Source organism: Phacochoerus africanus, chromosome 6 (assembly GCF_016906955.1).
Source record: "Phacochoerus africanus isolate WHEZ1 chromosome 6, ROS_Pafr_v1, whole genome shotgun sequence".
In the NCBI taxonomy this organism is placed as follows: Eukaryota; Metazoa; Chordata; class Mammalia; order Artiodactyla; family Suidae; genus Phacochoerus; species Phacochoerus africanus.
In genome coordinates, this window is record NC_062549.1 from 88817071 (window position 1) to 88829396 (window position 12326).

The 12326-nt window shown below is 49.6% G+C and overlaps 1 protein-coding gene across 3 annotated transcripts in view; it reads left to right on the plus strand.

Moving 5' to 3' along the window:
• The window catches only part of OLFML2B (olfactomedin like 2B), a 38325-nt gene extending 26246 nt beyond the window's left edge, over window positions 1-12079 (plus strand). For all 3 annotated transcript variants that reach the window (XM_047784059.1, XM_047784060.1, XM_047784061.1), the window contains exons 6-8: window positions 85-618; window positions 10442-10618; window positions 11384-12079. In XM_047784059.1, coding sequence (XP_047640015.1) covers window positions 85-618; window positions 10442-10618; window positions 11384-11985 — 1313 coding nt within the window. In that variant the 3' untranslated portion in view covers window positions 11986-12079. The remainder of the gene's footprint in view (window positions 1-84; window positions 619-10441; window positions 10619-11383) is intronic.
• Window positions 12080-12326: the final 247 nt, after the last annotated feature.

Below are 12326 nucleotides of genomic sequence, written 5' to 3' on the forward strand. Positions count from 1 at the left end.
AGGAACCCTCATTAGTCTGCCACATACCACATGTTCCTGAATACCTCTCCTTGAGTCACAAATGCACCTGTGTTTATTTCCCAGAAGACGAATTTTTCAGCGGTGAACACGGAATGGATTTGCTGATTGCAGATCAGCTTCTGAGACACAATAACCTGCTGACCAGTGCCACCCGGAGGCCAGTAGCCACTCATCACAGTGCTACTACGACAACTGATGCTGGCGCTCAGCCCACAGCCCTGCCTTCCACACAGGCCTCAACCTCAGCTCCCAGCATCCCTGACCCTACTACTCTCTCTGCTTCAGTTGAACAATTCTCAACACCGCTCCAAACCACCTCAGAGTTTCCAGATCCCACTAGCGAAGCAGGCCTTAAACCTTTCACTCAGGTACCAGCCACCACCGTGGCGCACACAGCCACCCAGGAACCTCTGGCCCCAGCTCCTCCATCAGTGGCTCCTGAGAATGCATTTGTTGAGGCTACGTACATGGCCCCGGTGCCTCCCCCCACAGTCAGGACAGACTCACCTAGGAAAGATGCTACTGCTGGGCAGGGCCCAGCGCCCCCTAGCCCCACCCTGAGCCCGGAGGAAGAAGATGACATCCGGAATGTTATAGGTGAGTTCATTCTACCTGGCCTGGGTCTCCTGCTCAGGTAAAAGGCTGAGCCTGGAAATAGCTTAAAAGGAAAGGGAGGGTTCAGATGGTCCAGCTACTTCACAAACAAAGGCAAGTGGAGTTGCATCTTGGCCAATGATGGTTTTAATACCTAAGGCCTATATATTCAAAATGTACCAGTGACCAGAGTGGGAAACTCATTTCTAAAATATAGCTAAATTAATGGAGCCAAGATCTCACCTTCATTAATAAGTTTTGTAAACATTTCCCAAGTGCTTGTATACTGGGCTTTGTGATGAGCATTAGGTATTTGGTTCTTTGGTGATGACTAAGTTAAGTTTTCTGCAGTACATTTATCAGGCCATGAAATAACAAGGGATTCTTATAGAGGGCTGGAGGGGAGGGATCCCAAAATAATAAGAGTGGGAATAATCAGTGCAATATGCCCCAGGGGAAAATCTTATGAGCCTCGGCCTTAGAAATCATGGAAACATTGTGGCATCATGTGATAAATGCTATAACAAAGGAATGAAGAAACAGAAATGGAAAAAGGAACAGCAGCTTGGCCTGGCTGCTAAGAAGGCTGGGAAAGCTTTTCTAAGGAGGTATCCTTTGAGCTGGGTTTTGGTGGATGAACAGGAGTTTTCTAAGACAAAGGAAATCTCCTGACTGTTAGGTCTAAAGGAGCAGGGTTTATCTCAGAAGCATGGAGAATGCCGCCCTGTTCTGTGCCTGAGAGCTCCATGGTCACAAGATAACTGAGAAAATGAAATATGAGAGTGTGTTTATGTTGGCAGGGTGGGGGACAGCTAGAGATGGAAATGGGACCTAGCTGCAGAGGTCTCTTCCAAAAAGAACTAAACCAAATATTCATTAAGTCACCATCAATAGTAACAGAAAAATAACACGATTGAATAATTTCTTCAAAAATATACTTGAGTTCTCTTACGGCACAGTGGATTAAGGATCCAGTGTTGTCACTGCTGTGGTGTAGGTTCAGTCCCTGGCCTAGGAACTTCCAAAAAACTTAAAAAATATACTTGATTTGACAGAAGATGTGATTTGCTTTACACTGTCTTTCCCATCTTCCTATTTTCTGATCCTTTGGCAGCCTTGTTCCCAATTCCTCCTCAGAATGAGGCGCCAGCTCTGCCAAACAGATGGTAGAAGGAGCACCTGCCAGGAGCCAAACACCTTGTTAGAGCCTGGTCTCTGCTGCTGACAGCTGTGTGACCTTGGCCAAATCCCTGACCTTCTATGGGTCTCAGAAACTAGAAATTTGCTAAAGGTTTCTCCTCCATTATATTCTGTGGTTTTCTGCAGTCAAGTTTATTAAGCCATTATATAGCAAGCAATCCTCACTGGGTGAAAAATAGCAGGATAATGACAAGGAAAGAGCCAATCAAATGGACCCCAGGGCAAAATCTCATGAACCTTGGCCTGGAGAAAGCTAAGCAAGAAGACAGTTCTTGGGCCACAGAGGTTAGGGTGGGAGCAGGAGAGAACATTTTTTTCTTTTCCTTCTATAGTGAAAGCAAGCTGACCATGGAGTAGAAGGTCTGTTCCTCACTGCATGGATAAATAGTTCTGAAGCTCTGGGTCCTGCTTAATTTCTGCAAAATGCCCCAGGGTCTGAGCAGAGGTTCCCACTTTTGCGCTGGCTCTGGGCAGACTTGACCATGCTCAGGGGACCACACAGACCCTGAGCCCAGCACTCCATCTCCCCTTCTGCTATGGGCAGCTCCCGAGGGCTCCCACACCTCTGCTACTTGAGTGGGAAGGACAGTTCCTTTCGATACTTAGCCACCTGCCACCATCCCACCACAAGGAGATAGAATACTAATAGTGAAGACAGGCTACAGATGGATCCACACACCTTGTATGTTCTCAGCGATGGTATTTGCCCACCTGGAAGCCTCTTCCCTGGGCGACTTCCCATCCAGGAGTGGAGTTCTCCACTGTCTCCACAACCCACTTGCCTCCCACCACCAGAGGGCTTTTCTGGAGTAACTCCTGATGTGCACCTTTCTGGGGTTTTTAGGACTCCACCCCCTGCCTCAGCCTGACTGAGATGCTGAGGCCCAGACACGAGAAACCCTGTGTCCTGGCAGCTGTATACCTGGGGGTAGGAGCGGGAGATGGGGACACCTTTTCTCTTGTTGTTCAGTAGTCTCAATCAGAATGACGTCATCACAGAGGCTGTCAGCTCCTTTTTAAAGACTGGTCTGTAGGATTTCCCAGAAGAGCTGGGGTTCTTGCCTCTTGTGTCAGCTGCAGAAAAGAACACAAGGAAGTGGACGCAGATGCAAATACCAAGGGGTGAAAAGAGAGGGTGACACACAGGCAAGGTTTTTCAGGAACTGTTTTAAATCCTTTATCGCTGTCAAGTGCTCCTCTCAGGCTGCTGTTAGTATAGATGGTATTTCCTCTCTGAAACCTTCTCTGCAGGCTTCCTGACCGCCTGTGTCTGGCAGAGTAAGACTGTGATGTGCCACATGTTGTCATCAGTTAAATAAAAATCATTTGGCTGAAACCAACACAAAGCCACTGCTTTGCTGCCTGTGAAAGGTTGTTTGCTGTTTCATGAGCTTGGCAATTCTGACCTGGCGCTCTTTGAGTGGTTTGAAATGGAGCTGCTTTGAAAAGGAACATCATATCCTGTGGTTTCCAAACCTGGTTTTGTGATGCCCTGAAATGTCCACCATTTTCCTCAGGGGACTTGTAAACCTCTCAGATAAATCCCCCGAACAAGCCAATTAGAATGAACTCTTGGCCAAAACATAATAGCTCTAGGACAGGAGAGGTGCTGTCCATGATGGGAGCTGGGGCTCTGAAACGGAAGGGAAGGGCCTTGGTCACCATCGTCAGTGGCTTGGGGAGGTCTGCTCAGGCTCCCACAGAGGAGGAGCGCACTTGTGCCACATGGCCAAGGCTCTGCAGAGGCCCAGACTTTGAGGACTGTTACTCCTTATGAATGTTTTAGAAGAGGCTGGTTTGAGGCCGGGGTGGGGCGTGGGGAGAAGCAGACAAAGAGGACAGTCAGGATGACAGCAGTGCCAGAGAGCCTGTGTCCCGGTGGAGCCTAGGAAATCTGATCAGATGAAGACTGTCTCCCGCACAAAACTAGCAACCTCAACAATCCCCCCCGGGCTTGGCCGGCCACACTGGCTGTGGGCACAAGATGGCCGGTCAGCCTGCCACGTGTCAGCAGCCCAGCGAAGGTGGTGCTGACATGGGCAGGGGCAGGGCTGGCCAGATCCTCCTCAGCACCCCGACTAAGGACCAAGAACGGTCCCAGTTGGCTGCTCTGAGTCACTTACAGGCAGCTTTCCAGCCCCCGACTCCACAGGCACTCTCTGCTCTCAGTCACTTTTCTGGATCACTTCACCAGGCCCCTGAAAACACTAGGAACTACGGTCGGAACGCAGAGGCCACTGGCCCTAGAAACAAGACTGTAAAGTGGAGACTTTCCTTATAAGTAGATTAGGAATAAAGCCTCCATGTCTCTACAAGGATAAAGAGTCCACTCCTAATTCACGCAGCCCTACGCTATGCTGGCCATGAAAGGAGTGAACTGTGGTCAGCCTGAGGGGGTGCAGGTGACTTTAAGCGGCCAGGCCTGGCACATGGCAAGGTTGGTTCTGACTGTGAAACTCCATCTCCGAGGGCGGTCACCAGGGCAGAGCTCGTGACAGCATGAGCTGGGGTGGGGGGTGTTTGGGAGGTTGAAGAATGCCCACTCATCCTGACATATACTGGGAGACATGGGGAGAGGGGCCTGATGATGAAGGGAGTGAGAAGTCGGAACTTCTGTCTAAAAGTGGTAGAGCAGGTTATAGGCAGGGGAACAATATTTGTCGATTTGAGGAAAGTACTGAGTGCTGACAGTGTGCAGGTGCTGTAGGTGTTGATCATGCAAAGAAGGTGAGGCAGTGTCCCGGCCCTGGAGCTGTGCACACACTTGCAGACGAGACACATAATCACAATCACAGCTCAGGGTGGTGAGCAAATGCCTAGGGTGCTTTGGGGTTGGAGGGACTCTTTTGGGAAGAGAAGGTGACCTAGCTATCTTGAGAGATGAGGAAAAGCTAGGAAGGAAGGAAAGAAGGGAGGGAGGGAAGGAGGAAGGAAGGAAGGGAGGCTTTGTAGTGAGAAGGGCCAGAGCTGATAAGAGCCCCCAAAGTCAACAAGTGTGGTCAGGGCCAACTACATACTTTGTAGAGCCCAGTGCAAAATGAAAACGTAGGCCCCTGCGTTCAAAGGGCAGGAGAAAAGTGCCATTGAAGATAGCGAATATAAAGCTATTTCATTTCTTCTGTGGCCTCTCTTTTTCTCTTTCACTTGGTGTTTTTTTGTTTGTTTGTTTGTTTTGGTTTGGTTTTTGTTTTTTGGTTGTTTTTTTTTTTGCTATTTCATGGCATTATAAGTAAAGAAATATTAAAAATGTAAATAGTTAATATGTAAAATATAAATTTTATCATTCACGTTTATTTTGTGCACCGCCAGTTTTAAACACAGTGATAAGATCATTTCACTCGTATGTGGAATCCACCAAAATGACACAATTTGTATTTCATGGCTCCTACATTCTTAGGTAGTTTGTTTTTAGCAGACCTGTGGGAACATTGCACAAAACCCTCTTCTGTTTCATTCCTTGATATGTGCACATTTTACCAGCAGGCCCTACTTCGGGCTTACTGAGTAAGGGGGACTGAAAGGAAAAGGCACTATGAGTTGCCCTATCTTTCCCTCTTCTGAAATTTTCAGCATGAGTTATTGGCTACTGAAAGGAAATAACACAAACAAGAAAGAATATGAGAGGGTAACTCGGTTATTTATGTTTCTTAGAACACTGCTTTCTTTCTGCTTGCAAAGAAACTTCTGGTTCAAATGGAAAGCATGTCCTCTGCGGCTATCGGGCCCCTCTTACTCCATCCCCAGGACAACGCACCTGTCTTGTCTTCACGTTGAGTCTCTCTGGACTCATGCAGTGGGTCCACCCGTATGTATTCACTGGGCATAGTAAATGCCCTGTGCAAATGGGCCACAAGGAAGGAGGACACTTATGCGGAGAGTTCTCTGCTCAAGCATATGCTCCACTGTCCTATTAAAGTGGGCCACCCGAGGACCAGCTTCATCCCAGGTGTCTTGACAGTCTTAAATTTGAATGCCTTTAGGTCAGCCACTCTTCTAACCCACCACAGTCTCTACTGCTATTCATTTTCTCACACTCAGCCTGCTTCACTTATGCAGTCCCTGCCTGGCCCCTGGAGGCATGTGAGTTTGAGAACTTTTCATGAAGGGAGGTGGTAAGAAGTAACGGCAGTTCAGGAGGGGCTGATGTGCCAGGGCTTCATGTCGTGGTTGGAAAAGGGGAGTTAAGGGTTAAAGCAGAAAAGCAATTGAGGACTGATGGTGGGGGGATGGGTGAGAAGGGAAGCCAAGATGAGCCAGGGAGGCCACTGGTGTAACTGGAATGATCCAAGCAATAGGCAGTGAGGTCTAAACTAAGCCACAGAGGTGGAGGGAGGGGGCATAGAGGTGAGGTGGTGGGGACAGAGGCCAGTGGGTACGTGGATGGAGGAGAGGGGGGCATCAGGGAGGACCACACTTCCTGGCTTGGTCAATAGTGTGCGGGGCCTTTCTCCAGGACAGGAGGTACAGGAGGAGTGGGCTGTGAACTGAAGCGAATGCATTGCATTTATAATCCATTAGGTTTGAGGCACCGGGAGGACCCACAGGGAGAAATGTCTCATAGGCAGTTGGATGTCTGGTGCTCAAAAACAAACTCTGGGTGGAGAATCATTAGTAAGAGTTGGGTTTGCCCAGGGAACACAGGAAGAATAAGAAGAGAAGGGGCTGAAAGTGGAGCTCTAAGGGATAACATTTGAAAGGTGGGCAGAAAAGACAAACAGCCAAAGACAGCATGACCAGGGAGTTAGGTGGGGACCAGGAGAGAGGGATGTGAAAGCCCAGTGAGTGACAGAGGTGGGTGGGAGCAGTCCACAGTTTCAGACAAAAGACAGGCTTGACTAGACTAGAAGGACCTGAGAGCATCCCTGATGGGCAGTGTGTGAGCATTTAAGGCAATAGTCAGGTGCGGGTTGAGGAGTATGTGGGCTCCTCTCCAGCCTGCAGGGCAGCCCTGCATGTGAGCGCCACAGCTGAGAGCTCCAGAGGGCAGGAGGCACTTTTGGTTTGCTGATTTATTTTTGCTAGATGGCAAGATTTCATCAGGTTTGTAGGCTGAGAGGAAGAGCCCCTACTTTTCAGACCCCAGGGACCTTTGAAGCAGGGCTGACCATCTCCCAGGAGTAAATGATGCTTAAATGAGTTAATACATAGTGACAACTTAGGAAGTATTCCCATCACCATTCTTGGGAGGAAATGTCTAAGATGAGTTGCAGGTAGCACTCTCTTTTCTCTGCAGTGCCTTTGAACTATCACCCTTCTTTCTCTCATTACTCTTGAAAAGGAATAAATATGTAGCATCTTCTCTCTGAGGCTGCGTTTGCTGCCACTGATGGGAGCAAATGAACAGCCCCAAATTCTCAGACTGTGGTGGTGGGTCTGGCCTCATGGTTTATTGACCTTCTCTCTTGAGCTTATCTTCAAATGCTCTCAAACCACAAGTAACCATCCTGCTGTTCCTGCCTATTCTCGACTACCCGGCTTGTGGCCAGCGTTTGCTCTACCTGAGGGCATGTGTACTGAGGTCCTGGGTGTCAGGACTTTGAGGCTACAAGCTGGGACTCCCTTCTTCCTACAGAAATAAAGATGTCTGACTCCAGACACTGATTGTATCTGTATGAGTTTCCTATGCCTCCTGTAACATATTACTACAAACTTAATGACCTAAACAATAGAAATTTATTTTCTAATAGTTCTGGAGGCCAGCAGGCTGAAATGAGTCTTACAGGGCTAAAATCAAGGTGTCAAAAATATGGTTCTGGAGTTATGTTGTGACTTAGCAGGTTAAGGACCCAGCGTTGTCTCTCTGAAGATGGGGTTTGATCCCTGGCCTCGCTCAGTGGGTTAAGGATCTGGTGTTGCCACAAGTTGCAGTGTAGGTCACAAATGCAGCTCAGATCTGGTGTTGCTGTGGCTGTGGAGTAGGCTGGCAGCTGCAGCTCTGATTTTGACCCCCTGGCTCAGGAATTTCCATGTGCCACAGCTTTAATAAAGAAAAAAAAAAAAATCTGGTTCCTTCCTTAGGCTCCAAGGGGTAGTCCATTTCTTGCCTTTTCAAGCTTCAGCTGGCAGCCAGCATTCCTTGGCTTGTGGCCTCATCCCTTCAGTCTTTGCTTCCATCATCAGGTTGCCTCCTCTTTGGTGGTCAGATCTCTCTCTGCCTCCCTATCATGAGGATTCTTGTGATCGCAATTAGGACCTGCCTGGATAATAGAGGCGACTCTCCCTGTCTCAGCATCCTTTATATAATCGTATTGCAAAGTTTCTTTTGCCATATAAGGTAACATGCACAGGGATTAGGACCTGGGTCTCTTTGGGAGCCATTATTCAGCCTCCCATGCCATCATTGGAGTGCATTCTCCAAGCTCTCTCATGAAGTAGGTAGGGCATATATCAAACTTGTTTTACTGTGGAAGAAATGAAAGCTCTGTAACTTTTTAGAGGCAATGCAGGCTTCAGAGCCGGTAGGAGACACAAAACCAATGCCAGGCCTTTGGCAGCAAATCCAGGGCATGTTCTGTAGCCCCACCTTAAGGCCCTGTCATTGCAGAGCTTTAGTGCTGAGATAGGACCCTGTAGGGATTTGGAATGCCTGGGGCAATCCACTACATTGAAACTTGGTTAAGTCCTGGCTCAGGAGCTCATCTGTAGTTTCCATGTCTGGGCAGAGAAGTGGCAACACCCTGACAGAAGCCCCTGGCCTCACACAGCCATTTGCGGGGCTCTGGGCAGGGGCTGGAGGCTGCCTCTGAGATAGGGAGTTGGTGTCCTCGCTGGGCTTTTCCAGGGGAAGGGGGCACCTAAAAAGCCCCTCACTGGGGATGGCATACTAGGACTCACCTCAGTGCAAAGGAAGCACAGCTTCTCCACTGGCAGCCAGGGGCCCTGCTCAGTGCCAAGGAATGAGATATTTTCCATCAGACCTCTGTTCCCTGGGCTCAGCCAGAGCCTTCTAGTTTATTGTCTTGAGCAGATGAGCTCAGTTGTGGGGGAATGAGGCTTTGGCTGGTAGGCTCTGTTGTTTGTCTTACAGAGACTGAATCCCTCCCCTCTCTGTCAGACCAGGACCTAATAAACCCCACACAGAGATGCCTGAACCCTGCCAATTGCACCCAACTGTGGGGCCTGCCTGGGAAACAATGTTCATCCTGCTTTCAGCCGCCTGGCTGCCCCAGGCCTGGGGCCAAGGGCACAGTGCCTGCCCTGTCCTGCCAGTTCAGACCACTAATGGGGAGCAGAACGGATGGAACAGATTGGAACACTGGGAAATGGGAGTGGTCCGGAGTTCAGAGAACCCCGAATCTGCACTGTAGGCCCTTGCTCTTTGGTCCCACATGAATATTAGGAACCAATTATTCTCATCACTGTTGCCCATCTGCACCAGTCTTGATGGCAGGTGGGGAGTGTTCTGCTGGTCCCAGCTGCCAGGAGAAGTGGGAGGAAGTTGTGAGGGCTGAATTCATCTGCTTCTCCCATTGCTGCCTCCATTGCTGTCTTCCCATCTCCTCCATGACCCACTAGTGCGGAGACGGAAAGAGCACGTGTTCTCAGTAGCCACACACTACTTCAGTATTATCCAGGGCCATGTTTGATAATAATATTGCATATTAAGCTTGCAGGCAGGCTTTCAACTTGTGTTTAGAACCCGGCATGATTCTGGTGGTCTTTTAGGGCCTCTCCTGGGCGCCAGGTCTCTCTCCAAAGAGCCACTCGGGAGCACGTTGCAGAATTCCTGTCCCATTAATGCAGACCTGACCTTTGAAAGAAGTGCCTACAGCCAAAGCAAGCTCCTTATATAGGAACTTGGTCCCTGGCCCCTCCAATTCCCCAGAAGGAGGTCCTGGCATCCTATCCACAGGGGCATAGACTTGAGGACAGCTCCCTAGGTTCCAGCAGGGACATGACATCCATTGCACAATCAGGGCTGGTCTCTGCTGATGGCCTGGGCCAAGCCCCTCAGGGCAGTTCAGGAGCTCAGAGCTCCATGTTCCTGGTCATAACTGCACAAATGTGCTCTGGTCACACTTCTCATGTGGCTGTGTATTCATCCAAGTTTCAGAAGATCTGCTTAGGGCCTGTGACCTGCAAGACACTGTGTATTCTGAGGACAGAGGACACAGAGAAAAGCCACAGAGCCTGCCCTCTGGGTTTATGCTCTGCGTAGGAGAGGGCATGGAATCAGGAGAGAGATGCACAAGACTTGTCGAGAAATAAAATGACATGTCCTGTAAAAGAGGTATGTTCATAGGACTATAGGTGCAGGATGGATTCCAGTGGAAGGATAGGATGTTTTTTTCAGAGGAGGATGTGGTGTCAGAAAAGAGCAATGGAGCTTAGATCCTAGAAGAGTGAGTTTGTAGTATTGAGAAGTAAGAGAACAGAGGAGCAAAGGGTGGTGGCTTGAAAGTGGCCCAGGATGGTGACAACAAATGGCTTCATAGGAGTAGAATATAGGGTAGATGAGAGGGATAACAGGGGATGATGTTGGGAAAATGTCTGGCCTCAGGTCATTTATTCAGGGCTGCAGAAGTCTGCCCAGAAGTCCAGACTCCAGGTGGGAGAGCCAACAGGGGTTTTAGGGTGGGGTGTACTTCCACCATCCCAACCCCTCCCTCCACCTCTCCTCCCTCAGGAAGGTGCAAGGACACCCTCTCCACAATCACGGGGCCAACCACTCAGAACACATATGGGCGGAATGAAGGGGCCTGGATGAAGGACCCCCTGGCCAAGGATGAGCGGATTTATGTAACCAATTATTACTACGGCAACACCCTGGTAGAGTTCCGGAACCTGGAGAACTTCAAACAAGGTATGTGATATGGGTCCAGCTCCGGGGGTTTCTTCCTTCCCCACCTCCTCTGTTTTAATCATGGCCAGATCTCTTAGGGTGGAGACAGTGGTTAAGAAAGGCAATGCCTTGGGAGTTCCCGTTGTGGCGCAATGGTTAACGAATCCGACTAGGAACCATGAGGTTGCGTGTTCGGTCCCTGCCCTTGCTCAGTGGGTTAAGGATCCAGCGTTGCCGTGAGCTGTGGTGTAGGTTGCAGACGCGGCTCGGATCCTGCGTTGCTGTGGCTCTGGCGTAGGCCAGTGGCTACAGTTCCAATTCAACCCCTAGCCTGGGAACCTCCATGTGCCGCAGAAGCGGCCCAAAGAAATAGCAAAAAGACAAAAACAAAACAAAACAAAACAAAACAAAAAAAAACGCCTTCTTCAGATGCTAAAAGGACCTTCTTCACCATCCCTCACATTCTCTGCTCTCAACCCTGCCCCTCCTTCCCAGCCTCGGGACATTGGGCGACCTGGAGTCTGGTTGTAGTGACATAGCCTACCTTCTCATGGCCCTTGACAGTTTACAAACTACATTCATATACGTTAGCCCTCTGGATCTTGAAACAGCTCAGTGATGGGAGTAGGGATGGTTATCTCCAAATGACAGAACTAGAAAGTGGCAGAGCCAAGACACAAACCCAGGGCTCCAGAACCCAAGCCAGTGGCCCATCCCATCACTCTGGGCTACCCTGTCCCTGCCTGCACCACTGCCCGACACCACCTGCCTTCTCACCGCCCTCAGGTCGCTGGAGCAATTCCTACAAGCTCCCCTACAGCTGGATCGGCACGGGCCACGTGGTGTACAATGGTGCCTTCTACTACAACCGGGCTTTCACCCGTAACATCATCAAGTACGACCTGAAGCAGCGCTATGTGGCTGCCTGGGCCATGCTGCACGATGTGGCCTATGAGGAGGCCACACCCTGGCGGTGGCAGGGCCACTCGGACGTGGACTTTGCTGTGGATGAGAATGGCCTGTGGCTCATCTACCCGGCCTTGGACGATGAGGGCTTCAGCCAGGAGGTCATTGTCCTCAGCAAGCTCAATGCTGTGGACCTGAGCACACAGAAGGAGACGACATGGCGCACGGGGCTGCGACGAAACTTCTATGGCAACTGCTTCGTCATCTGCGGGGTGCTCTATGCCGTGGACAGCTACAACCAGCGCAATGCCAACATCTCCTATGCCTTTGACACCCACACCAACACGCAGATCATTCCCAGGCTGCTGTTTGAGAACGAGTATTCCTACACCACCCAGATAGACTACAACCCTAAGGACCGCCTGCTCTACGCCTGGGACAATGGCCACCAGGTCACCTACCACGTCATCTTCGCCTACTGACACCCCTGTCCCCACAAGCAGAAGTGCAGAGGGGCTACTGGCACCTTTGTGTGTGTGTGTCTGTGTGTGTGTGTGTGTGTGTGTGTGTGTGTGTGTGTGTGTGTGTGTAGATGGGTATGTGTCGTAAAAAAAAATATATTATTTTGTATAATATTGGAAATGTAAAATGACAATTTGGATCTATTTTTTTTTTAATGGATTGTAGATCAATCCACACGTGTATGTGCTGGTCTCATCCTCCACGGTTTATATTTTTGTGCAAATTAACTTCTCCTTTTGACCAGTATCCACCTTGCTTCAAATACCCTCAACACCTCCTAGCTCCTACATCTCGATCTGAG